Source organism: Anthonomus grandis, chromosome 10 (genome assembly GCF_022605725.1).
Source record: "Anthonomus grandis grandis chromosome 10, icAntGran1.3, whole genome shotgun sequence".
Lineage (NCBI taxonomy): Eukaryota > Metazoa > Arthropoda > Insecta > Coleoptera > Curculionidae > Anthonomus > Anthonomus grandis.
In genome coordinates this window covers 3,807,787-3,835,145 of record NC_065555.1, presented here as the reverse complement: position 1 = coordinate 3,835,145, position 27,359 = coordinate 3,807,787, and the positions used below count along the sequence as shown (strand labels likewise).

At 33.5% G+C, this 27,359-nt stretch overlaps 3 protein-coding genes across 3 annotated transcripts in view; 2 read left to right on the top strand and 1 right to left on the bottom strand.

The window, feature by feature from the left end:
• The window catches only part of LOC126741623 (interaptin-like), a 30,014-nt gene extending 29,706 nt beyond the window's left edge, over positions 1–308 (top strand). The window contains exon 8 of the mRNA XM_050448133.1: positions 158–308. The gene's annotated coding sequence lies outside the window, so the exon portion shown is untranslated. The remainder of the gene's footprint in view (positions 1–157) is intronic.
• LOC126741625 (lipid storage droplets surface-binding protein 1-like) lies at positions 161–1,656 on the top strand. Its single transcript, XM_050448137.1, has 5 exons — positions 161–307; positions 364–561; positions 667–846; positions 912–1,005; positions 1,365–1,656. Exons 1-5 carry the CDS (start codon positions 161–163, stop codon positions 1,415–1,417), a joined length of 672 nt encoding a protein of 223 aa, XP_050304094.1. The 3' UTR covers positions 1,418–1,656.
• A 622-nt stretch (positions 1,657–2,278) lies between these two features.
• LOC126741621 (neurotactin) overlaps positions 2,279–27,359 on the bottom strand; it is a 34,635-nt gene continuing 9,554 nt past the window's right edge. The window contains exons 5-11 of the mRNA XM_050448132.1: positions 27,025–27,309; positions 26,821–26,959; positions 26,564–26,745; positions 16,860–17,066; positions 16,602–16,803; positions 16,282–16,504; positions 2,279–10,003 (exon numbers count right to left, since the gene is read on the bottom strand). Coding sequence (XP_050304089.1) covers positions 9,407–10,003; positions 16,282–16,504; positions 16,602–16,803; positions 16,860–17,066; positions 26,564–26,745; positions 26,821–26,959; positions 27,025–27,309 — 1,835 coding nt within the window. The 3' untranslated portion in view covers positions 2,279–9,406. The remainder of the gene's footprint in view (positions 10,004–16,281; positions 16,505–16,601; positions 16,804–16,859; positions 17,067–26,563; positions 26,746–26,820; positions 26,960–27,024; positions 27,310–27,359) is intronic.

Below are 27,359 nucleotides of genomic sequence, written 5' to 3'. Positions count from 1 at the left end.
TCCCAAGCCTATTTCAACAGTACAAACTGTTAATATCATTAAAGGAGTGGTGAGATGCTCGAAGTAAATCACTATGTCCAACTTTACCAGTGTTTTTAAGTTCTCAATTCTTCCACTAATTCAACAATGCAACTTTCAGACAAACACTATTTTCTAGAACATGTCTACACCGGCTGATAATACCAACCAAGAAAACTCCGTTGCCGTAGCTCCTATTACCTGCATGGAGTCTGTGAACAGGGTTGCCAAACTCCCGATGGTCGAATCCACTATCCAGACCGCGCACAACCTCTATGAAAAAGTCAAAGTAGGTACCATAATTGTTCCCCAATTTTATCTATATAATTATAATTATTTTACAAGGAATACAATAACGTGACCCATTGGACCCTACAAACCGCCGAAGATACCGCCTTTAAAGCGGTTGATATCGCCAAACCCTATGCCACCCCGGTTATCAAAAACCTGGAGGGGCCAATCAAGAAAGTTGATGGGGTGCTGTGCTCCGGATTGGATTACGTTGAGAGCAAAGTGCCCGCCGTTAAACTACCACCTAAAGAAGTGAGTTATTATTATTATTGGTTCATTCATCGTTTCTCATTACTCTGATCACCCCAATAACCGTTTCATCACCATCGTCACCCTAAACCAACCCTCCTTATTTAGATTCTTCTACAGATCTACGAAAACACCAAAGAGTACGTGACTCCCGCGATGGAAACCGCTAAATCTTACGTGGAGCCCGCGGTTAAAACCGCCAAAGATGTGTTGGAGCCGGCCTTTGAGAAGACCCGCAGCGTTGTAGAGCCCATTGTGGAGCCTATTGTCGAAAACGTTAGGCATAAGGTACCTATTACGGTAGAGTAGGTAGTACCTTATTGGGTTCTAATTGCGATTTTGTTGGCTTTTAGGTTGACGAGTACCTGCATAGAAACCAAGAAGATTCGACAGCAGCCGAAGCAGAACAGACTGAAGACGCTTCGCCTAAGCAAGAACCTTCACCTGGCAAGTATGGATTTGTTTAATTTGATTAATAAAAAAGGGTGTGCAGATTGCATTTCTTATTTTAATTTAAGATGGTTTTAGTCCACGTTTCTTTGCTTACTTTGAGATTCGTCTTTTATCAACCATCATCCAGCATTTTCATATACAAGTGCCTGGAATTTTTATTTTATTACCTTTAAGTCAACTAAGACCATTATAAAAAGTAGAAATAGTGAATGTATAAACAAACCAAAAAAAAATGGTGAAAAACGGATCTTGTCATCTATGTCAGACACATTATTTTCCTTGTATGTTTATCTCTGTCTGATTCGCCTGGGAAGCTTCTAAATAGGATATAATTTTATTTTTTTTATTTTTAGACACTAGTACTGGCAGCCTGAATAGTACCACTGGTTCAGCCACATCGTCTTAAATTGTGTTTTTTTTTTATATATTATGTTATTTTTTGTTACTTTTTAATATAGTTTCACGTTCTATTTAAAACACTTTCATAATTTTTGTATGGCTCAAAAGATTATACTTAAGACTGTTTAAAATTAAGGCAATACATTAATTATATTTTAATTTATTAGAATAAGTCAAATAATCTAATATTTAATTCTAGTACTATACACTGTATTTTTGTTTTCAAATTAAAAGGATATTTAAAAATTAAGTCATATTAATTATGGAGACCATAAGCGCTCGGACTAACGTTTTCAGGGTTTTTAGCGACGCACAGTACATCGAAGTATAGGAAAACACGGACATTCGCAATAACTTTTTGGTCTTATTATTTTGAATTAGTTATTTTTGTTTGATAACAGTATAAGATGTTTTTTTTTTTTTAATTTTCATTAAATCATTGACGTAATACAGGGTGATTAAGATTCTAGGTTTATCGTAACGATTTAAAAATCGTAAGGTATAGCAAATGTGTAGTTTAAATTTGGCAAATTTGTTTATTTTAAAGCTTACTTAAATAAGAAACTAAAAATATTCTTAGACCTTCTGGATACATTCGCAAAAGAAAGGATATTTAACATTTTAGTTTTTTCTTTTTTCTGACTGTATGTCAAAAGTTTATAAAAAACGAGAAATGCTTTTGTGTAGGTTTTTTTACCTTTATAAGGTAGTACTGTCAGAATTCCAATTCGACGTTTCGGTTCCTGTCAACCATCATCAACTTTGTTTTTTCTTAAAGCCGTAAACGATTCTAACATTGTTGAAATGACCGTTTTATTTTCTATTCAGTAATTTGCAACTCGGTATCTTTATTTAATAATAATAATAATAATAATAAATATTTTTTATTTGCATAGAAGAAACAAAAAAAAATACAAGTTTACAAAATCTAGCAATAAATTTACGCAAATAAAAGGCCTACAAATTCAGAATTCTGCCATGGCAGATTCTGGTCTTTAACATTGTGGCCCCACACTTCATTAAAAAAAAAATGGTAATTTCAGTAACGCTCATTAACAGTAACGCTTAACTAATAACTGATTAAATACAGCTTTTTCTTTAATCCTATACCTAATAAACCTACATAATACTACATAAGAGTTCTAAATTCTAAATTTGACAGTTTAACATCAAGCAAAACAAAACAAAACAATACACACTGCAAATACCCAAAAAACAGATTAAATTTTTTGTTAAATAACAAAAAATAGAAAAATTATTGCAGACAATAAATAAATAAATAAAATGATCCCAATACCAAAAATTGCAATAAATTACTTAAGAAAACAACCATTCAAAAAGTTAAAAAAAAAAGAACTTAAATTATATACCCTGCTGATTCATTAGATTTACAATCATCCTCCTACGAAAAGTATTACAAGAAATTAATAATTGGTCCGGATCCAAATTTAAAGAATTTATTTGATAAGCAAAATTGTAAGAAAATGATCGTTTAAATAACTGTGTTTTATGTCTCGGAATGAGAATAGTATTTCTTCTTAAATTTAAATGGTGTACATCATTTCTAAAAGTTATTTTTTGATAGAGATAGGGCGGACTACGATATATTAAAATTTTATAAAAAAATGTTAAAGAATGAGCAATTCTTCGATTATGCATATTAAGCCATCCAAGTTCGTGAAGTTTATGGGAAATGCGGTTTCTCCTACGAATGCCAAATATTAGTCGAATGCAAGAGTTTTGGAGCTTTTGCAGTCTACCCCTATCCTCATAATCAAGACACCAGCCATACACTACATCACAGTAATTACATTGTGAAAGGACCAATGAATCACATAAAAGCTTCTTAATATCTTTAATTTAAAATCAAATATTTCTTATAAGACTCAATTTCATGAGGACCTCTTATGAAAAATCCAAAAACTGATTGCTGGCAAGAACCTACGATTAAAATTCTGAGAACGCTAGATAAGGACGCGGACGCTATACAAGAAGACAAATTGCTACAAGAGAATGATTTTCGATTTCTGATATTATTTATACAAAGTAAAAAAAAAAAACAGAAATGGCAAAATTTCTTCTTCTTTATTTTCAATCATTTATTACATACGGTAAAGAGTTTTGACATATGAAGAGTTAATATTTTATTATTTCTTCCAAGAGCAATAGAGTTTAATAACTAGCACTCACTCACTGGTTTTGATGTTCAATCAGAATAGAGAGAATTGACAAAGACAATTTACATTTTTGCCTAAAGTATACCATACCTATTATTCTCATAACATAACAAGAAACTAGTTAAATAAATTTAGTTTTCAAATTAATCAGGGAAAGAGCCTCTTCTGTCATGATAGTTAGTTTTTTGTTATCAGCTTTTAATCTTATGGTAGATATGAATGGATCTGATGAGAGAATTAGATTATGTAAAATATCTTCGTTTGTAAATATCCTACTACTTTTTCTTGCGTGGAACTCTCTGTAATGGCGAAAATGTTTATTCCTCGCCTCTGCTGCTTGTTCTGAAAGATTGCCTATAGGGCATATAAAATTTCTTATTATGTCGGCTCCATGCATGAGAAGTTTGTGTATAGATGCCGGCATGTAGTACCATCCATACATTTCTGGAATAATATTTTCTCCAGACGCTAATACTCGTAGAATAATGTAAAAGTTTTTTATTAAAGTTTGATCTATGACGGTTAAATCGGCAGATTTTTCAAAATTTTTAAAAAATCTTCAACTCAATAAAATAGTTAATATTTTGTCATATTTAACATAATAGACTTTACCATTGAAATCACATACTTTTTTTCCACCGTGTAGGTAGCCAAAACCATATGGCGGTATTTTCTAAAAACAACAATATGTTTATATTATAAAAATATAAAATAGATCGGAGAAAATTATAATTTTTAAAAATCGCCAATGTCCACCTATTTACATTGCCTCGTTCTACTGTGCGACGGCCCACTACGTTATTCTCCTTCTAACGCATGGGTGCCTAGTAGCTGTCCTTGTCCGAAGAACGGTTTAGTCCAAGCGCCTTTATGAAATTTTCGCTCTTTTGAACATCCCTTAATCCAGGGTGATTTTTCGACTTCATTTAAATACAACCGAAAGAAAGAGTGAATGAACATGCCAATAATTTCCATGGGATTTTATTGATAAACCTATAAAGCAAAGTTAAAGCCAAGTAGTACTTACAGTTTAAAATCGACGAATTTTGGGAAACTAAGATCTATCACTGAATACTTTAAATATCGTTTATTGTTACATCAAAATTTATTTAGAATTACAACTTTATTTAATATAACTAAATACATTATAATGGAGAAAAAAAAAACAGTCTTATAATAAACATCCTAAATTCTAGTATAATATTAATTCATTGTATATTAGTATAATAAATAAGGAAATGTTTTATAGTTTGCAATTATTTTATTTACCAGTAAATCTAATAAAAAATTTGTCATAATACATTAGATTTACTGATAAAATCCAAATTAGAAATTTAATACTGATTTTTTTGGCACCGAGGACCAAAATTTCCTATTAATAAAAAAAAAAAACCTAACTTCCCTTGAGATCAAAATAAATAATACGCTGAATATTCTAAACTAATGCCTATAGTTTTTCAAAAATGGAAAATCATTTACTACCAGTGGTTTAAGCTTAAAAGTGTATATAAATATTTAAAAAAAAAACATATTATACCAAAAATACACACATTTCTTCAATAACTTACCTTTAGGCTTGTTCAGAGGCTCGATTTTTGAGTATTATATACAACTGCTTTAACCTATATATAACTTATAACTAAGAAAGAGAGCTGAAATAAGATTTATATATATATACATAAGAATGATTATTTAATTATTAAAAGAGTATATTATTATAATAAATATCACTTAGCGGGCGTTTTAGTTCACTCTAGTGTTACATTAAGCAATATAAGTGAAAGATATGACGTGGTCCTATATGCCCTGTGTTATATACGAAACAGGGTGAATATTTAAATCACCCTATATAGCAGTCAAATAGCAGCGAAAATGAGGATTGAGGATGATTGAAAATCATTGGTTAGTTTTAAGACGAAAAGCTCTAAATTTGGACTCATATTATTTGAGGCTATGAGTGCAATTACTCCCTTACCCATAAAAATACAAAATCCGCTTTATTTTAGAATATTAATCGTCAAGAGTAACGCAAAAGACTAAACGACCCTTTTCTCCTCGTTGCTAGATGGCATCACTAAATTAATTCTTGCAATTTTATCATAGATTGAAGTTTTGAGAAGCAAAGTTTGTGTTTTTCACCAGAAAGGGAGAATTTTAGTGTTTCAAAGAGGATCGTCTTTAAGCATATCTAGTGAATTTAAGTATTTGCCTCTCTCTACTTCTGAACAAAGATAGAATATATATATAGGTATGTTATGCTGCCTTGTAAACAATCATTTATTTTATCGTCTTTGTCACACTTATATGCAATTTTCTAGGGGGTTTGAGCTTATTGATTATGAGTCAGTTTTTTTTTGTACATTTTAAACTTTTTGAGATATTTTCGTAATTACTTGAGATTCCTCAACGAGTTTCTAGTCAAAGGTGGGTCCTTTCCAGGCGAACATTTTAAGGTATTAACGATTCTTGTACCTAAGAAACTTTTACAATTAGACGCTTTTTTGTTAACCGACGGATTTCAAATTTTAAGGAACTTTTACAGTTTTGAACGCATTTCTTGATATATTTCTGGAATTTCTTGTATAATCAAAAGTAATGGATTTAACATAGGAAACTAGAAAACTAACTTAGCTAAAATGAATTTGGTGGTCCCCAGTTTTTTTTATTTCGTAACATTTTACATTTCTTAAGATATTTTCGAAATTACTTGAGATTTCGTAACGAGTTTCTAATCAAAGGTGTGTCCCCTCAAGTAACATAAAAAAAATACAGACCAGGTTTTTTAGTACCGAAAGTTATGTTTTATTTATCATTAATGGAAAAAACCCTAAGCAAATTGGGCTAACCAATGATTGGAAATCTAATTTGAAATTTTTAGGTTGACCGATCAGGACTAATAGTAAAATTATTGAATTGACGGTTCAGTGTTTTATTGGCTCTTATGGCAGTTTCCTATCTAGGATGTATTAAGGTAAAATAAAAAAAATATAGTCCACGTTTTTTAGTACGAAAGTTACTAAGAAAAAAGACCCTTAGCAAATTAGGCTAATCAGTGGTCGCCTAATTGAATGGACATTTCGCTGGCCTATTTTATTTATTTCATTAATTAAATTGTAAAAAATTTGAGCGGTCCTTTGGCCATTAAGTGCCGAAAGACCTTCTGACCCTGTATAATAGTAAAAATGTAATTCATATATCATGAAATTGAAAAAATATTAACGCGTTTTTTAGTCACATGCCTTCGGACTATAAAACATGTTGTTACTGCTGTGCATCCTTTCTCCTTTCAACGTCCGAGCATTCTGTGATAAGTTTGTCTTTGTTTGTGGTTATAATAGTCCAGGCGTATTGTAAAAAAACTGCTTTATTTATTAATTAAAAATGATCATTTTGTATGATGAAAAAATTGATTTTTTACGTCACAGGTCCCAGGACTACAAGATACGTTGCTACTATGCATCTTTATCTTTTCTAACGTTAAGGCATTTTGCGATAAGTATGTCTTTGTTTGTTACTAAATTAGTCCAGGAGTATGTGGAAGAAAACGTTAGTAATTGGAAACCACTACTTGCACTATGCCTACATTAAATAAACTGGAAAACGTGTTTTTTATGCCACATGCCCATGGACTCTAAGACATGATATTACCTTGCATCTTTTTCCCTCCAATTCTTAAGGCATTTTGAGATAAGCTTGTCTTTGTTTGTTACTACATTAGCTTAGAAGAATATGCGAGAAAACGTACTCATTGGAAACAACTGTTTGCACTTATACTGTCATATGATGTTTAATTTAAATAAACATAAAAATGTTTGTTATATCATAGATCCTTGCATTCCAAAAAAAAATATAGAAAGCTTTAACTTGTTTGATAGTTATTTAATTTATAACAATTACTAAAAAACATTACTGGTAATTTGAGTAGGAAGTGTTTTAAGGTTTTCCAATTTCTTGGTGATTTTATTAAATTTTTATTGACATTTATACTATAACTTTTTGTAAGACCCTGTATAAATTCTACTTCACACAATTTGTTCCTTTTAAAACTAAGCTCCTAATTAAATTACCTTGTTAGTATACAGTGCAAAATTTAGACAAATGTTTATATTCTATTTAATGTTTTACTAAATTTGTATAAATATTAATTTTTACTGTAAAACTTGTGAATTTTTTGCCTAATTTCTGAAACCCAGACCTATGTATCTAGTAGGAAATGTATGAGTCTAAAGAAAGGGATAAATATAAGACTTTGTTTAATTTTAAGACCCAATTTAACACTTTTTCTATTTGTGTACTATAGTTTCCAAAACAACCACACATTTTCTCTAGTACGGTATAATAGAAATTCCAATTTGGCAAGGGTAAACATTTTAAGGTATTAACAATTTTTGTACCTTAAAAACTTTAGAAATTAGAGGCATTTTTGTAAACGAACTAATTTTAACTTTTGAGAAAACACACTACACTTCACACACGTTAATTACCATATCTCGCATCCATTACAGTTCGGTCTATTGAAAAGAAAGGTGTTATTATGGATTTGATGTACAAAACCAGGTGAAGATAAGAAAATCCCTCAGCTGCTTGGAATAAATGAATAATTCATTATGAAATACTTTAGCGTATTAACTGGAAAAATCCCTCAACAAAAAAAACTTGAGTGGTCCCCAATTTAATTTTTTTTGGGATATTTTCGAAATCACTTGAGATACCTTAATAAGTTTCCAGTCACAGGTGTGTCCTTTTAAGGTATTACCAACTTTTGTACCTCAAAAACTTTTAAAATGACAGGTATTTTTGGAAATAATATTCCTAGGAAGTTTTAACTAATGAGTTCATTTACCTTTAATTAAAAAACTAAGATACGATACACTGAAGCATCAGTGAATAATTTTCAAGAGCAAATGCAATGAAAAGGCAAAATTGAGAATGTTCTCTTTACTTAATTTTTTTTCTGTGGGACATAACCGTGTATATGATCCGGTAACTTACTTTTATACAAAACAACATTCCTCTTTACAGGTTCCGTGCAAAAGAAAATGATGACAGATCTAGTATATAGGTAATAGGGATCTATATATGAATGCATTTGGGCATTTATATTTCATTATACTTTCAGGTGCTTTAAGTCATTTCTTTTTTGATTGTTTCTTCCTGGCATTAAGAAAAACTTTAGTGATGCAACAGTTAAATATTAATTAAATTAAATCCATTAGTGCACCGTAAACCCCAAAAATAGGAAAATTTGCCTTGACGCAGACCTCAACGAGTAAACATCGAAACGTTTCCATTTAAATGCAAAAAATTGTGATAAATGAAGAAATTGCGTGGTGGTGCGAGATCTTCGGCCAGGCACAGGGTATTTGTGATTCAGATTAATTTCCTTTTCTAATTAGTTAAATCTAGTAAGTTTCTTTAACTAAATACAAATGTACTATTGAAAATTAAGTTAATTAACTATTAATAAGCGATTGTTTTGCAAAAATATTGCGACATGCTTCTTATAACATTAACATAAGTCGTAGAGATATTTCGGGGTTGCGCCTCATAGCCTCATTCATTTTAAAAATTTTTCATTCGAATTAAATACAATAGTCTTTAAAAACATGGCATGATTCCTCCAATGAACGCGAGGATGCCTTCTGGGTCAAAAAAATGGTACATTCTTGGTCATTGAAAAGGAGTAAACTGAAAGTGCTCTAACTGCCTGGACAAATAAATTAATTACTTTTTACCTGATAATGCAAATAGCGATCATCGTTATTACATATAATAAGTAAGTAAATATTACTCGAAGATAAACGCACAGCAAACATGAATTAATCCAAAGCGGCGTATTTGGGCACGATACCCTTCAAAGTCCAATACTCGCAATGCGAATAAGTCGCGTTAGGTACCACATCTTGATCGACAATAAGAACGTTCTTACCCAGTCCCTTTTCGTCGATTTTACCGTGCCAAACGTAGTGATAAAACAGCCCCTGCATCGCTGAAAAATACCTCCGTTGTTCAGGGGTTTTAGGCTCGTATCGACCCAAAATCGCGTCGATATCCGAATCGATATCGGCGATCTTGTCCAGGCCACGGGTCTGGTTCACCACGTAAATCGTAACGTTATCCATGTTTTTCCAAATGGATACTAAAGGGCACACTATCCGGATATCTGTGACCATCGAACTTAAGCCCCAGTAAGTCGAAGTGTATTTTTTTAGGGCGTCATTGGTGAGGTTCTGAGCGCCGATTATCGACTCTTTCACGTGGTGCCTGACGAGGGTTTCGGTCCAGTTGGTGTTTTTCAGGCGGAGTTTTTCGGTGCTACCCGCTTGTGCGGCTGAACCGATTACTAACTGTACTGGCAGGGGACCTTTGGACCATACTTCGCTGGGACTTTCCCTTAGGATCATCCCGTCGATTACCTGAAACACTTTCTTTATATAGATATTGTTACACATTGAAAAATATGAACGTAATAAATATACCTAATTTTTGAAGGTTCTGGGCAAAATAGTAACTTTTTTTATGAATGAAATGTAAAATTTAACAATTTAATGCTCCAAAGTGCAAATATGGTAAAAAAAAGAGAAACTTGTCATTGAAGTATTAGTACTTCAGATGCTACACTCCTGGTCACAAGAACCATAATGAAACACCTCGATAAAGGTAAAAAGTGCCTTGCAACATTTCTTGATCTAGCCAAGGCTTTTGACACGGTACCTCATGAAAAGCTTCTTAATGTCCTAAATATTTATGGTGTCAGAGGGGTTGTGTTTTTAAAAGTAATCTGGCGAAAACAGATTACTAAAATTAATGATATCTATAGTGATTCCTCAGAGATGCTGATAGGAATACCACAGGGTACCGTTCTTGGTCTATATAAATTCTTTAACAGATATCTTACTTGAAAATTTTGTGGGTGAAACTTGGGAAGAAGTACGTAAAGAAACATCTTTAGGTTTAACATTAATCAAAAATTGGCTAGATTCTTTCAAGCTTATATTAAATGCTGACAAAACCAACTACAGTGTAATCTGCAACTACGTTATGTTGAGGGGACCAAGAGATATACTTCATTATACCCGAGTGTCCATCTGATAAGATGAAACAAATTATGTATGCACAATTTAATTAAAAATTGTGCATACTATAGTAATATTTTACTTTGAATCGAGTGCTTTTTTATATAATTGTTCTGCAAAATAAGTTTAAGTTTATTTAATTTTGAAAACACTTCAGTGCTGTTCTCTTCCTGTAGAAAATAACGTTGTAATATTTGTACACAGTTAAGAGCCTCTTCTGTGGTTTCTTCTGCTGTATCATCTTCAATATCTTCAACTTCTTCTTCCTGAAGTGTTTGATTTACCAAGTCTGCATCAGATAATTCTTTTTTTACAGTAACGTTCTTATCGACATTAACGAAATCCTCTAAAACCATTAATTTGTTTATTCTCATCAGCTCGTCCAGTGGAAGGTCATCTTCAGGATCGGATTCCATAGTAGTAGTAACTGTTGCTTTTACTATCCTCGGCATGACGAAGAGAATTAGGGATCGTTTGCGTAGAAATCTCATTCCATGCAAGACTTAACAAATTTACAGCTTCCAAAATAGTAATGCTTTTGTGAATATTGGTAGTATTTTCCATAGTCTCCACTATTTTCATCAGCATTTGTTTCCTATAAACTTGTTTCAAACTCCAAATGACTTCCTGGTCCATGGGCCGTAGAACTGATGTTACATTAGGTGGTAAATAACTAACTTGATACAATTGAGTCTAATTTCCGGATGAGCCGGGCACTTATCCACTAGCAATAACATTTTTCGATTTTCTTTGAAGAGCTCTCTGTCCCACTTTTTTAAATAATCTTTAAAAATCAGTGAGGTCATTCAAGCTTTCTTATTCCAAGAATAGTCCACAGGAAGAGTCTTAACGTTTTTAAAACACCGGGGATTTTGAAATTTTCCTGAAACAACAGAGAATGTATTCGTAACACTTAAACCACAGTATGTATTAAACAACAAAACAAATCTAAAAATTCTAATCGAATTTAAAATTTCAAATTACATTTATGAAAACTCTTAAACTTACCTATAATGAGTAATTTTCGTTTCTCGGTTCCAGAAGCATTAGCGTAAATTAATTAAGCATTAAATATGTCATTCTCTGTATGTATAGTCATTACTTATTAGAAGCCAAACACGAGCCAACCAGTCATCTGTAATATTTCTATCTACTGAAGCCGACTCACCGCATATTTTTCCAAACACAATAATGTTATGCCTTTTTTTAAAGCGGTCAATCCATCCAGAGCTGCATGTGAACTCCTCGCCAATTAATTTTCCAAATTCTTCTGCCTTGACTTGTAACATCGGCCCACTTACTGGAAAATTGTTTGCCCTCTTTTGTTGAAACCACTTGAATTTTTCAAACATTTCGTCGACCTGAGGATGTGAAGACAAACGCATTTTTTTCTTCTTTTGGTCGTTAAGTTTCCAATCATTTTGATTTTTTTCGCGATTCTTCCAAATATTCAATACAGTGGATTTTCTTAACTCCATTTTTAAACACACATTCGCCTGAGAAGTTCCTTTTTCAATATCACTTATTATTGCTAATTTTTCATGTAGCGTAGAACCCCGTTGTGCCGCACCATAATAAAACTACCCGTTTTACTGGTCTACGACGCCACACAGGCGAAATTCGGGGAAAAGCCGGCCATAAATCGGAAATACCAACTTCCCAATTAAGGCCTATTCTGAGTATAATTTAATTATCTAGTTACCTGGGTATAATAAACAATTACCCTTTTGTTTTTCGTCTTGTCACTTGCAGAAATATTTTAGTTGAAAGTTGATGTTCGTGGAGACTATTTCATTGTGATTCAAAAGGGCCTGTAAAAAGTAGTAATTTAAATTTAGTTTTTCGGCAAAGTGTGGGTGAAAATTTTGTAAAGCAGCAATGGAGCCTATTGCTAGTGGTAAGTAGAATATTAAAAATTATATTAATTAAAAATATTTCTTTACTTTTTTTTATTACTGATTTTTTGAAAAGTTAACAGTTAATTTTTTTTAAAAATTTAAATTTCTGATCTTCTGCTAAACTAAAAGTATGATTTCGCGTAATTTCCCGAATTTAAATTAGTTTTAAATTATTGCTTAATAAGTCCTTTGTAAGATCCAATCTTAAGTTGCTGCGATAATTTGCGATCTTGACGAAAAAATATTTTTAAAGATTTGTAGTCCGGGTCCAAATTCGTATAAAATGCTATTGTAGGTCCAAAACGCAAGAAATAATTTTCTGCTACTAACTTGAAGAATAAATTAATTTTTATAAAATAAAACATCATTTAATAGAAAATTTAATATAGAAATAAAAAAATTGCCATATGGGTTTAAAATTCAATATGGCAACCAATTTTAAATGGCAAAATCTTATGAAAAATAATTAACAAAATTACTTATTATTTCAGGGACAGCAACAAAATCTGCTTGGTTTAAAAGAAGCCAACTTGTCAGTTGGTTAGGAATTTGTCAGTCCAAGAAAAGAATGGAGCAGTGCCGTTATTTGGCAGAAAAAGTGACCTCTACCATGCGAGTTGAACGCTTGTCAGAAGGGTCTTCAAAAGTCATATATAAATTCATCGAGAAATATGACACAAAATGGTCATCAGCATCAAGAAATAAAACTGCATTTGAAAATAAAAATCGAGATTGGTTAAATATTGAGTTGGAATTTTCTTCTGCAATGAATGAAGCTCAACCAGCCGAAATGCAGGATACAACTCTATCGAGTAGAGGGAGGCCATTCACTGGATTTTTAGATTTAAGTGACCGATCAAAAAGAAGAAGAACTGAACAGATGCGAGCAGATCGAAGCCCTGAAGAACTAACATTTGCTGCTCAAATGAAGTTTAGGTCCGAAGGTAAACTGGATGAAGCAGATGTGTTAAAAAATGTTCATTCATGTTCCATGCATCAAAATATAAAAAATCTCTTGAAAAAGAATGTGAAATACCGTTTTCAGCGGACGAAGCCTTATCGCTTTTTGTAGAGGCTAAATTGACAAAATTTCAATACAATCTTATAAGAAATTCGGCAAAAAGCCATAGGTCAACTCTTTATCCTAATATGAGTCAATAACTGCCGCAAAAAAAAGGTGCTACCCAGAAAACCTAAACATTTCTGAGGATGTTGCTGAAGTGCCTCTTCAAAGTTTGCTGGATCATACATCTTTAAGGTTATTTGAGTCCCTAAAAGAAGTTTTAAATTCTTTAAACCAAGAAAAATATAATAATTTAAATTTAATTTGCAAATGGGGGTGTGACGGGAGTTCTGGGATGAATCAATACAAACAGCAGTTTGCAGAGTCCAATATTTCAGATGCTAATATCTTTTTAACTTCAATGGTACCAATTCAGCTCATTAACGGTGATCCGAAATCAAAAGATAAGTTTGTAATCTGGGAAAATCCCAGAACTTCCTCCACACGATTCTGTAGACCTCTTAGAGTCCAGTTTAGGCATGAAACAACAGAGTTATCAGTGAGAGAAAAGCAATATTTTGACCAACAAATTTCAGATTTGCAACCAACAAAGCTTGATATTCAAGGAAACAATGTATTTTTAAAACACATTTTATATTTTACAATGATAGATGGCAAATTGTGTAATGCTGTTACTGAAAATACTTCAACTCAGAGATGCTATTTGTGTAATCTAACATCCAAAGATTTTAACAATATCGATAAGGTTTTAAAACAGAAAATTGCTGACGAATCTAGATTTCAATTTGGTTTGTCATCTTTACATGCTTGGATTCGTTTTTTTGAGTGTTTGCTGCATCTATCTTATAAGATGGAATTTAAGCAATGGCAAGCGCGAGGCCAGGAAAACAAAGAAAAACTTGCAAATGCCAAAAAACGAATCCAAGACTTATTTTTTAAAGAAATGGGACTATTGGTTGACCGACCAAAACCTGGTTTTGGAAGTACTAATGACAGCAACACTGCTCGCCGTTTTTTTGAGAATGCTGCTAAAGCTTCGGAAATTACAGGCATTAATCAAGATTTGATATTTAGATTCAGAGTAATTTTATTAACAATTTCTAGTGGTTTTCATATTAAAATCGATAGTTTTAAGGATTACTGTCATGATACGGCCAGAAAATTTGTAGAATTGTATCCGTGGTACAATATGCCAACTTCCGTGCATAAAATCTTAATGCAGAGTTCTGATATAATATCAAATTTTTTGTTCCAATTGGGCAACTTGGCGAAGAAGCCAAATCAAGAAATAAAGATATTAAAAGATTCAGAGAATTTCATGCACGGAAGTTTTCAAGAAAACAAAACATGGAAGATATATTTTGTAATCTCTTAATATCTTCTGATCCTTTAATCTCCAATATGAAAAAATCATCTGCTAAAAAGCTTAAACAGTACCCTTTAGAAGTTTTAGCATTTTTTGATGAACCAACAATTTCTGCTGATGAAAGTGATAGTGAAGATATTGATTGATTTTAATTATTATTAAGATAGGTTAGGCGTTACTATTATTACAAAGTTATTGTTAAGTAAGCTCTGTATATACTTTACATACTTAAATATATTACTCTTAACATGTATTTTAATTGCTTATTTTTACACACAAAGCAAAGGTTACTTATAAAAAATATGTTTGTGGTTCATATCAGCACTACTACTATTTATGGCCGGCTTATCCCCGATTTTCGCCTGTGTGCGACGGTCCTATAAATAACTCGGCCAAGAAATCAAAACACGAATAATTTTTAAAATATAACTTTAATTGAACGAACGTACCACGGAAAGGTTTTCTCGATAACTAACTTACAAAAGTATTGCGTCAGCGAAGTAGGGCGACAGTGGCTCGCCCCGCCAAAAGATGTACTTATCAAGAGTTATAGACCAAACAAAACATTCCTCTTTTTAAGCGAAACTGTAAGCCGGCCAGGAAAGCCGCAGAAAGAAAGAAAAAGTTAGTGACTACGCTTTTAAACACCCGTGGTACTAGCGATTGGAATCTTCAGTATTTTTCTTTATACACCAAGACCATAATAAGGATGATTGCTTGGACCTTTCGTTTGATCCATAATTGTAAATATTTAAATATAAGTCATCCTGTAATAATTGACATTGAACATTAGAATCAATAGACAAAAACAATTTCAAATCATCAGCAAATAATAAAAATTCACAATTTCTTACAAATAATCCTATATCATTAACAAAGATTGTAAAAAGCAACGGACCCACATGTGACTCCTGAGGAACGCTTACTTTTTTTTTATATTTACTTAGCTGTTAAGGCGGCGTTTTAAAAAAAACAAATTAGGGGGATGTTGAGGAGGTGGAAATCCTACTGAAAATTGTTCAATTTCTGGTGTTTGGAAATGGCACTGTTAAGGAGAAAACTTGCATAAAGTTTTTTTGAAAAGCAATGAAATTGAGTAAGGTATATTGATTTAAATTTTCAAAGCTGTAAGTTACATAGATTTTGTCAATTTAAAATAAGAATTCCAAAAATCTTTAATTGATAGATGCTAAAATGCGTGTCTAATGGAACTAATCAAAGAATCTTAATCCAAATGTTCATCAGTCTGTGTTGGCTGATTTATTTAATTATGAGGATTTCATAAATTTTTGACACAAAAACAATTTACCGGATACAAGGTCACACTTACCAGCCATTGATGTCTTTTATCCGGTTCTTCGTCCTTCGGGGGCAGATCCGGTTGCGGTTTCCTCCAAGTATCCGGCACAGAACTGACCAGTTTCTTGGCCGATAAGTTCCTTAAACACGCGACGTCTTGACAATTGACGGTTTGCAAAAACTCTCTGAATTCCACTTCAGATTCCTCTCGCGGCTTTGACGGATAGATTGAGCCACCCGACGAGGCCCACGCCCTTCAGAAGAATCATTTTTAATCGGTATAAGAAGTGACTAAATGAACACTGAACAGCAATTGAAAAGATTAAAGTAGAATTTTCAAGAGTTTCTTACCGTGCAAAGTATTTTTTCGCATTGTGTATGGTAGACAAGGCGGTTACCAAAGTGGCTCCCGCCTTATGCCCCACCAAAGTAACGCTCTCCTTGTTGCCTCCGAAATGTTCGATATTCAACTGGACCCACTGCAACGCCCTTAGGATATCGGACAATCCGTAGTTGCCCGAGGTGTGAGGATAAGACGATTGACTTAACATATCTGGAATAGACTGGTTTATTAAGACTATTTTATGGGTAAATATGACAAACTTTTACCCAAAGACAAAAAACCTAAAGCGCCAATTCGAAAATTTGGTCTAACGAAGACCACGTCTCGGGAGCGGGCGTATCTGGCTGAGGGGCGCAGTTTCCCTGGGGAATCCCCCACAAGACTATCTGCTCCTATTAAGACTACGACTGGCAGAGGGTTGGTGTATCTTACGTACGGAGTGACCACGTCCAGTGTAAGGCAATCTTCGATGCCTAGAAACGCATGACCATAGTAAAATATGATGAAGAAACTCTATTTAAAATTCGTTTTGATGATAATGAGTGCCTTGCTCCTATAAGCGGACATCTCTTTTAACCGGACAAAGTTCCTGGAACCGAATTTCAGCATATCATTTTCAATGTTAAATGCATTCCGATAAACGGATGCCCTTATAAACGGACGCGGACACTAGATTTTTCTGTATGTGATCAAAAAATCTCCCATAAGCGGACGCGAAACTCTAATACCCGGACGACTTTTACTTCCGCTTATTGCAATGCACATATCTACATACATACATAAAATTCGGTAATTCCCCATTTACACATTTCGTTGGCTAGCCAGTATGTAATCTTGTGGTTTATCTTCAGTTTAGGCAAATTCGTAATTGATTGAGATATTTTATTATTGTAACTGTAAAATAGCACCAAAAAAAAGGATGCTCTCGTTAAAGGAAAAGATGGAAGTTGTTAACGTATTAGACAGAGAAAGTGTTTCAGTTCGTCATTTGGCAAAGAGGTTTAATATTGGGAAAACGCAAGCACCTGAAATTGCCAAAAATAATAAAGATATCAGGAGTAAATGGCAATCCGGAACTAATATAAATCAAAAGAGGGATTTTTTAAAAAAGGAAGGTTTTGCTATAGACAAAACATGTTTTGAGTGGTTTGTGAAAGCTAGAAGTCAAAACATTCCAATCTCAGGGCCGTTAGTGAAAATGAAAGCTAAAGAAATCGCCATTACTTTGGGCTATAATAACTTCAGTGCGTCCGACGGGTGGCTGCAAAAGTGGCGCAAGAGACATAGTGTGAGTTTCAAATGCATATCTGGCGAAGCTGCTGCAGTAAATCAAGTTGATGTGTGACAATTTTTGGAGAAACTTTCGTCCATGTTGCTTGGCTACAAACCAGAAGACGTGTACAACGCAGATGAAAATGGACTTTTTTTTCGCGCATTGCCCGACAAAACTCTGTCCCTTAAGGAGAAACGTGTGTGGGTGGAAAGTTGTCTAAAAATAGACTAACCATTTTATTCTGTGCAAATATGTCCGGTGAAAAATGCGATTTGATTGTGATCGGAAAGCGGCTCGTCCCCGTGCTTTAAAAAACGTTGCTATTAAGGATCTACCAGCGACTTGGAAATTCAATAAAAAGGCATAGATGACCCGAGAAATCATGTCTGAGTGGTTACTGGAAGTCGACCGGAAAAGTTCTAAGTTCTTTTATTTTTAGACAATGCATGCTCTCATCCTCGTGACCTGAAAATGAAAAATGTGAAAATTATATTTTTACCGCCAAACACAACTTCAGTTTGTCAGCCCTTGGATCAAGGTATTATAAAGAACTTTAAATTTTATTATAGGAAATTTGATTTTAAAACATATTTTAACAAAAATTGACGATGTCCAAAGCTTATCTGAGCTTACAAAGTCAAGCTTTGTATTTTATAAAAACAGCATGGGATAAAGTAAATTCCTCTACAATTAAGAACTGTTTTGGCAAAGCTGGATTCAGAAAAAGTGGATGTAGCTCAGAATTTGCTGAGCCAAATTATTGCGATGCTAAAGACGATCTGCCCTTAGCGACACTTGCTCAGTTACTGCGACATGCCAAACATTTAGTAGTAGCAGACCCCCAGAAAGTAGATGATTTCCTGGCCTTAGACAATAACATAACAATAGAAGAAAATGCCATTGACAACTTTTCGAATTTCGATGTAGAAAACCCAGGCCAACTTGAATATGGTAGTCCAAAGGACTCAGAAGAGGAAGTGGAACTGGTGGACTCACTAAGAGGTTCAAAAACTATAAATTCATATGGGGAAGCTCTAAATCATATTTCTATATTGAAAAAATTTGCTAAAGGTGATTTCACTGCATTTCAACATTTAAAAAATTTAGAAAGTTAATACGAAAATTGTCTCCTTCAGCAAAAGATGGTGAAATTTCGTCAGACAAACATTTTAAACTTTTTTCAAAAAGAGTTTCTGTTTTCATGATTATGTATTACCTCATGATTGTATACCCCGTTATTTATACTCTATACTCACATACTCTCTTTTAAACGGACACCTCCCATAGGCGGACAAATGTTACGAAACCGTGAGTGTCCGCTTATGGGAGCTTTCACTGTATTGTAGTTGCTTATTTTTTACTAGGCTGTACATCAAAACTTTTACCAATTTATTGAAACACGTCTTTCAGGTAGTAAGTGTTTAATTCGATGATTTTAAAAACGTTTTATCGCTTACAAGCTTTGCACAAGTCTGACCAATATGGAAAAAGACGATATAGTAACTAAGACCGTGATCCATTACATAATAACATAAATGTAAAAAATAATATTTGTAACTTAATACACCTTAACTTTAGAAGGGCTAAGAAAAATTTCGAAAATGTAATTCTTTCATTAGAAAATATTAATTTATATAGAATTAACTGATATTATCGTATTAAGCGGATTATTTTCCATGAACAAATTTTAATATAAGGGATTATGTAACTTTTTACAGTGCAATAAAAATGACGGTATAATTGTTCTTGTAAAATCAAAATTAGAACCCGCCTATGCAACAACAATAATTGTATACAGATTCTTCGTATAAAATCGTTGGAAACATATTTCAGCGTCCAAAAATCTCATCCATTATTCTCTAAGAGACCAACATACAAAATTGACGAAAAACACAAACTCACGGTCTCACAACATGTAATTAAACGGGCTACACGTGTTTCGCTCTAGTTAGAGCATCATCAGGCCTAAAATAAATATACTACTTAAACAAAACTAAAAACTTACATAAAACAATAAAAAAACCTTTAGAAGCCATCCACACACTTCACAGTACATAAATAAACAATAATTATAATTGTACAAAGCAAAAAATTAAAAAGTGGAACGCAACAACATAGACTCAACGAGAAACGAACCCGGTACAACAAGGTTATAAGTATAAGTGTAAAATCGATCGGCTATACGGACCTAATTCTAAAACAACTTAACACGTTAGCCAATGTAAATTGAAAAAAGTGACTACAAGGAAAATATTAAACGATACTTAGCTAAATTAAATTGTTAAAAATTAAATTAGGTTCAAAAGTAAACACGTCATTCACATATACGAGAACAGGACTCTTTTTAGCTTTTGTAATTTCCATTTTCTCCAGAAGGTCAAGCTTCTTACCTTTAGGGCATTCATGAAGCATTTCAGCTCCCACCCCCGGAGAAAAATTATGAGTAGAGGCCAGCAAATAGTTCGCAAACGCTGATTTGGTATCACTGACATTGGTATTTTTAAATTTTTCAAAAAACGCTACGTGTTCTATAATGCGTGTAGAGATTTTTCTTCCAGACTGGCCAATGTATACTGCGTTGCAATCGTCACATTTTAAAGAGTAAACTCCCGATTTAGAAAGGATGCCTGCCCTGTCCACTCTACTGACCAATTGGTTCTTTAAATTATTGACTGTCTTAAACGCGATTTTTACATTTAGGGATTTAAAGAATCTTACTAAATTTACGGAAATAGAACCAAAAAAGGTCAAGGATCTAAAGGAACTTATTGAGTCGTTATTATGAACAATATTGTAGGTTTATTTATTTATTTATTAACGGAATCCATTTACAAAAGTATTACATAGCATACCCATAGAAACATATATATTCAGAAACATTATATACAAAACTATCTATAAATCAGTGTAAGGTGTAGATGAGTTAATTAATTAAAGCCCCTATGAAATAATATTCTTTAACTGCCCCTTAAAAGATGTTATCCTAGAGTCAAAAAAGTTTATCTGTCCTGACAGACCATTAGCACTTCGAGCCATTCGTGTAATTGGCCCATTAATGCCATAATTGGTATGGTGGAATGGGACTGAAAATATTTCTGATTGTCTATTCAATCTGGAAGGCACCCTAAGTTTAAAAAGAGACAATAACTCGGGACAATCTATAGTAGCATTTAAAACCTTATGCATAAAACATAAGTCGAGTAATGTTCTTCGTGACTCCAATGTGGGTAAGTTCAGGTTATCCCTGACCCACTGATAGTAATACTCCTGTCTCCTGTAACCACATCTAAAAGCCGCCACCCTTAAAAATTTATTTTGAGTTTTTTCAATCTGCCCAATGTAGCAGTTATATGACGGGGACCACACAATTGAGCCATACTCCAAGGTGGGCCTAACAAGAGAGCAATAAAGTAATCTAAAAGTAAACAAAGATAAATCAGTTGTAGACCGTTGGATAAAACCCAGCATTTTCATTGCCCTACCAGTCACCTGATTGATGTGACTTTTAAAAGACAACCTGGAGTCAATAAATATTCCTAAGTGAGAAACCTCTGTTTTGACACCAATTGCTACATTATTTATTTTATAAAGAAAAGCAATAGGGTCTCTTTGCTTAGAAAAAGTAATCTTATGGCACTTATTGATATTAAGGGACATTCTATTCAAGTGGCACCAGTCAAAGAATAAATTGAGGTCTTTTTGCAGGAGCACAGCATCAGAAAGGGATGTGATAAGCCTAAATAGCTTCACATCATCAGCAAACATTAGCACACGACAATTTTCAAGTTTCCAAACTAAATCAATCAAAAAGAGGCAAAACAAAACAGGGCCCGAGTGAGAGCCCTGTGGCACCCCAGATGGTACCAAAATTTCAGAGGAACATGTACCTCCAAGATTAACAATCTTAACAATCTGGGTTCTACCTCTGATGAATCCCGAGATCCACTGAAGAAGAGGCCCCACAATACCTAAAGCCCTAAGCTTCTGCAAGAGTACCCCATGGTTAACTCGATCAAAAGCCTTGGAAAAATCTGTATATATTGAGTCAACCTGAAGTCCCTTCTCCAAGCAGCGGTAGAGGTAGTTGACATACAGCACCAAATTAGCATCAGTAGATCTGCCTTTTATAAATCCAAATTGCTCAGGATTAAATAAAGATTTAAAACTCCAGGCAATCCTATGACTGACCAGGCAGTCAAGCAGCTTTGGCAACTCAGATTGGTTACACACAGCCCGATAATTGGAAATTTAATTTCTACTACCAGATTTAAAAATGGGTTTTAGAAAACTTCTCTTCCAGAGAGTGGGATAAGAACCAGTATCTAGAGATTTGTTAAAAATGAACAGTATTGGTCTCGTAAGAACACAAACACATTTCTTTAGGAAGAATGCCGGAATCCCATCTGGTCCAGAGCAGAGCTTATTCTTAGAGGAAGTAATAACCTCATAAACATCCTGTGTTGACAGAGTTAAAGTGCTCAGACAAATTGATTTATCAAAATCAAAAGATGGTGTGTCATTGACTTGCTCATCCGAATAGACGGATGAAAAGTATTCTGCAAACATATCCGCAGTATTCGAGATATTCATACTAATCCTGTTATTGTATGTCATTCTGGAGGGAAGACTAAAACCAGTTCTTTTATTTTGAATATATGACCAGAAGTACCTTGGATTGCCAGCGAGATTCATTTCCACCTTATTAATGTATTGTTGATAGCACAACTCTCTTAAGTACTCACATTGTTGTCTCAACAATACAAATTCATCATAATCCTGCTGTTGACCACTAATTTTAAACTTTTTGTGAATTTGTTTTTTTCTTATGATCAAACTGCGAAGCTCTGAAGAAAACCAACATGGAAAAGAAGAATTTTTGTACCTCTTTAGAGGAATAAACCTTTCCATTGAGGAGTAGATCACATTATAGAAAATTGAAACTATGACATCAATAGATGTCTCTCCCAAAAACAATTGATTCCAGTCTATCCCAGCAAGACAATCGTTAATTGCTATGTAATCTCCCTTACCAAAATCATAAAAATATTCCTCATATATCATATCATCAGAATTTTCTGCACAACAAAGGTCGAAACTAATTGCTGTATGGTATAAGCTATTCTCAAAAATTTTGTCTATTGCACGTTCAACACTAATTAAATCTGAGCTACTAAATACGAGATCCAAGGCAACCCCGTTGGTATTTAGAACCCCATTTACCTGGAAAAAGTTATAGAAGCTAAAGCAGTTGGCCAGAGAAAGCACAGACTCTCTGTCACTCTCCAGACAACCACCAACCACCAAACCAAGATCATCATTCTCCCATCTAGCATGTGGTAAATTGTAGTCACCTGCCAAGACAAACAAACTACTTGAATATCTACTATATACATATTCAACGGATTCACAATGGCTTAAATAGGCTTGAAGTGGAGATGGAGATGGTATATAAATGCAACCAACAACAAAGCTTTGATTGTCTATTGTAAAAGTCAAATAGATCTGATAAATATCCACATCAACAAGTGGGATACCAATTCTATGTGTACATAAACTCTTTTTAGCCGCAATCAATACACCACCTCCACGAGCCTTGGTAGTATTCGTACCCATTTGACGATCATATCTATATAAATCATAGTTTGATACACCAATTTCAGCATCTGAATATTCAGATGTTAACCAAGTCTCTGCAATCATAACAATATCATAGCAGCAGCAACTAAGTGCCTGCTGAAAATCTTTTATTTTAGTTCTCATACCACCTGTATTAGCATAATACACGCAAACACCTGAACCAGAAGGGCCATCCCGCACTAAACTATGGTCTGATTCATTTGATTTTGATGAAAATTTATCTTGCGTTTATTATTTAACCAAAATTTTCGCAAGATAACTCCTCTAGGGCAGTTATCCGGCCTTAAAAAATCATCCCTACAATCGCCGTTGATGCTTATCTTAAAAGAAATAGTCTCACCCTTAACTGGCAACAATTCTACTTTAAGGTCCCTAATCTGAGGGCACCGCTTTTTAATGTGCTCTTCAATAAAACCAGGGGTCACTCCCATTTTAACACGTCCCAGATAAAAATATTCCCTATTTACTGAACCTGCGAAATTTTCATCACCTCGAAAGTCCGCTTCTCCTAAAACCAGATTCCGATTACGATTTGTATTTGTACGTTTTCGATTTTGTCCCAAAGTAAATCCCTGTTGCAGATGGTCGCCCCCAACATCCGTTGTTCCAGAGTTCCCAGTCCCAGCTGATTCATTTTTATTTTGCTGATTTATATTTATTTAAAAATTTGTAATAAATTTTGTCTATTAAATGAAGGGGAAATCCGTTGTTGAGAGCAATATGTTTTATAATAATCAATTCTTTAGCGAAAGCTTCTTTTAACAAGGGGATATTCAACAATCTATAGAAAAATGAATTAAAGGAGGCAAATTTATATGAGTGGGGAGAATTTGAAGAGTACTGAATTACATTATCGGTAGTAGTGGGCTTACGATATATTTCAAAAAAAGTTTATTGTGGCATTTCTTAACTAGAAGATCAAGAAAAGACAAACAACCATCTTTTTCTTCTTCGATTGTGAATGAAATGTTAGGGTGTAAGGAATTTACGAAACTAAGAAAATTTGGTAGGTCTTCCTTCCTGCCATTCCAGATTATAAAAATGTCATCCACATACCTCTTATATATCGTGAGGCAATCTCTAAACCTACCCTCAACTATTTCTCTTTCTAGATGACTCATGAAAATCTCGCTTAGCAGAGGGGAAATACAACAACCCATAGCCAAACCTGAGACCTGCCTAAAAATTTTATTGTCACACTGGAAAAAATGTTGGTTGATCACTATATTGAGTAAGTCTAAAAGACCCTCAATAACTATACGACTAAGAGATGTTTTTAATAGGAGAGTTCTCACTAACTTTAAACAATCTTTGGGAGGGATGCTGAGAAAAAGATTTTTTACATCTAAGGAAATAAGTTTAGATTTTTCAAACTGTTGGTTAGGTCAACAGAATTCTTAGTCGAATAAATACTTTTAAAGTTGGTCACCTCCCTGAGAACATTATTCAACCAAGAGGAAAGATTATAGCATGGGGAGTTAACAAAGGAAACCACTGGTCTTATGGATTTTGGGGAGACCATAAAGGATCGGAGTTCTAGGATTCATAGGATACAGTTTTCTTTTTTAGTGTTAAAGAAATCGAGAGTTAAGCTACATCTGTCCAATGTTTGCTTAACTTTAGTAAAATACGAATTGGTGAGGTCTCTATTAACTGTAATGAAATCCTCCGAGTCCAGAAAATCCAATATCTTTTGAATATAGTCAGTCTTGTTTAGAATGACTAAGCAATTACCCTTGTCTGCTTTTGACAATATCAAATCGTTACTCTTTATTTTATTTTTTAGCGAAATTAGGTGCTTTTTATTGATGTTATTGTTTAAGCTGTTCGAGCCACATCTAGAATTTAAAAAGTTTATAATTTTAGCGCGTAAGATGTTCTTATTTCTTGTATCAGTCGTCTGCAAAACACTCTTAGCCTCCACACCACTGATGATGCTCTAACTAGAGCGAAACACGTGTAGCCCGTTTAATTACATGTTGTGAGACCGTGACTTTGTGTTTTCTTTGTTTTTCGTCAATATTTCAGCGTTTTTCCATAATATATTTTTAAATGGAGATATTAGTCTTGGAAGTTGAAAAAAAATTAAAATCTCGACAGAAAATGACCATAACTCTGAAACTAAGTGAGTTAGAGACTTGAAATTTGGTACACAAATTCTTCCTTTAAAATCATTGGACACCTATTTCAGCGTTTTTCCATAATATTATTTTAAATGGAGATATTAGTCTTGGAAGTTGAAAAAAAATATAAAAAATGTAAATTCTCAGCAGAAAATGACCATATCTTTGAACCTAAGTGAGTTAGAGATTTAAAATTTGGTACACAAATTCTTTCTTTAAAATCATTGGAAACATTCAGCGTTTTTCTATAATATATTTTTAAATGGAGCAGATTCCCAGCAGAAAATGCCTAGAGACTTGAAAATTGATAGACAAATTCTCCTTCTGAAACCATGGGACACCTGTTTCAGCATTTTCCCATATTTTTTTTTAAACGAAAATACTAGCATTTAAAAAAAATTGGAATTCTCTGCACAAAATGTCCATATCTTTAAAACTAAGTGAGTTAGAGACTTGAAAATTGGTAAACAGATTCTTCTAAATAAATCATTAAGTTTCAGCGTTTTTTCTAAACATATCTTAAAGTCAATAAACTACAAAATCACGATTTTTTCCATATCCCTCTAATGAATCATAAACATTAAAACAAGTTTACAAATTTGATTATTTTAGGAGTGGCCAACCCCTTTACTTTGGCAAAAACGACTAAAATTTGTTAAAACAGCAGAAAAAAAGACACCAACACACTCTCTGGTTTTAAGTTTTACTTTCCAGAATAAGACCGAACAGAAAGTGAAATTAGTATACATTTGAAACCTATATTAGTCTATGTAATGTTGTTTTTATTCATGTCATAAGTTAACCTATTTTGGTTTTATGTTTAGTTCATAATATGTATTTAAGTTAGTGGCTACTGATACTGGTAAAAAAACAAATTTTTCCTTACTAAAGAAGCACCCACTAATAAAATGAATTAATAATAATTAATTATCCTAACCTGTAACGGTGTTATTACTCAATATCTGCAAACAAGGCGGAGTGGCATTATGGGCCAAAAAAGTACCATTCCAACAATATTGTAAATTATCTAAAGGTTGGGCATATTCAAACCTAAGGTTCCCCACTGGTGGTCTGGCATAAGGTATTCCTCTAAAGGCTACAGAACTATCCTCCATTTTCCTAAAAACATTGTATAAAGTTACCAGAACTCTACAAAAACTATCTAAGCAATAAATAACTAAAAGTTGCAATTACCCTTCGACTAAGCCACAGCTGGTAATGGTTTCGACGAACTTCCCGTCTTTAATCGGGGCGGAGCGCGGAACGGAGGAGCCTTGCCTGGACGAAATGAAAATCACCACAATCATCATCAAAAGAAAAAGTAGAAGACCCCCTGAAAATCATTTCGATTTAATTAATAAACATAAAATTTAATAATAAAGCACTTTTATTAAATACCAATGGCGATTTTGTATCCTTTTAGTTTTTCCATCCAGTTGACTTCTTCTTGTTCGTCACGTTTTTCGACGTCCTTTTTCTCGTCCAGATTGACGTTCTTCATTTCGTCCTTCTCATTTCCACTTTTCTCATCTAAGGTTTCCAGCGAGGCCAAACCGGCTTGGCTGTTCGTGGTCAAATTTTGGGACTCTGAATTCCGTTTCATACGTTGAAATACGGAAACCAAAGGGAGCCTTATGCTCTCTAGTAGTTTTATTTTATCTTTTTGTTCTGTAGATTTATCACCTGAAATTAATACAAATATAGTTTAACAGTTTTTTTTTTATTGAAACACC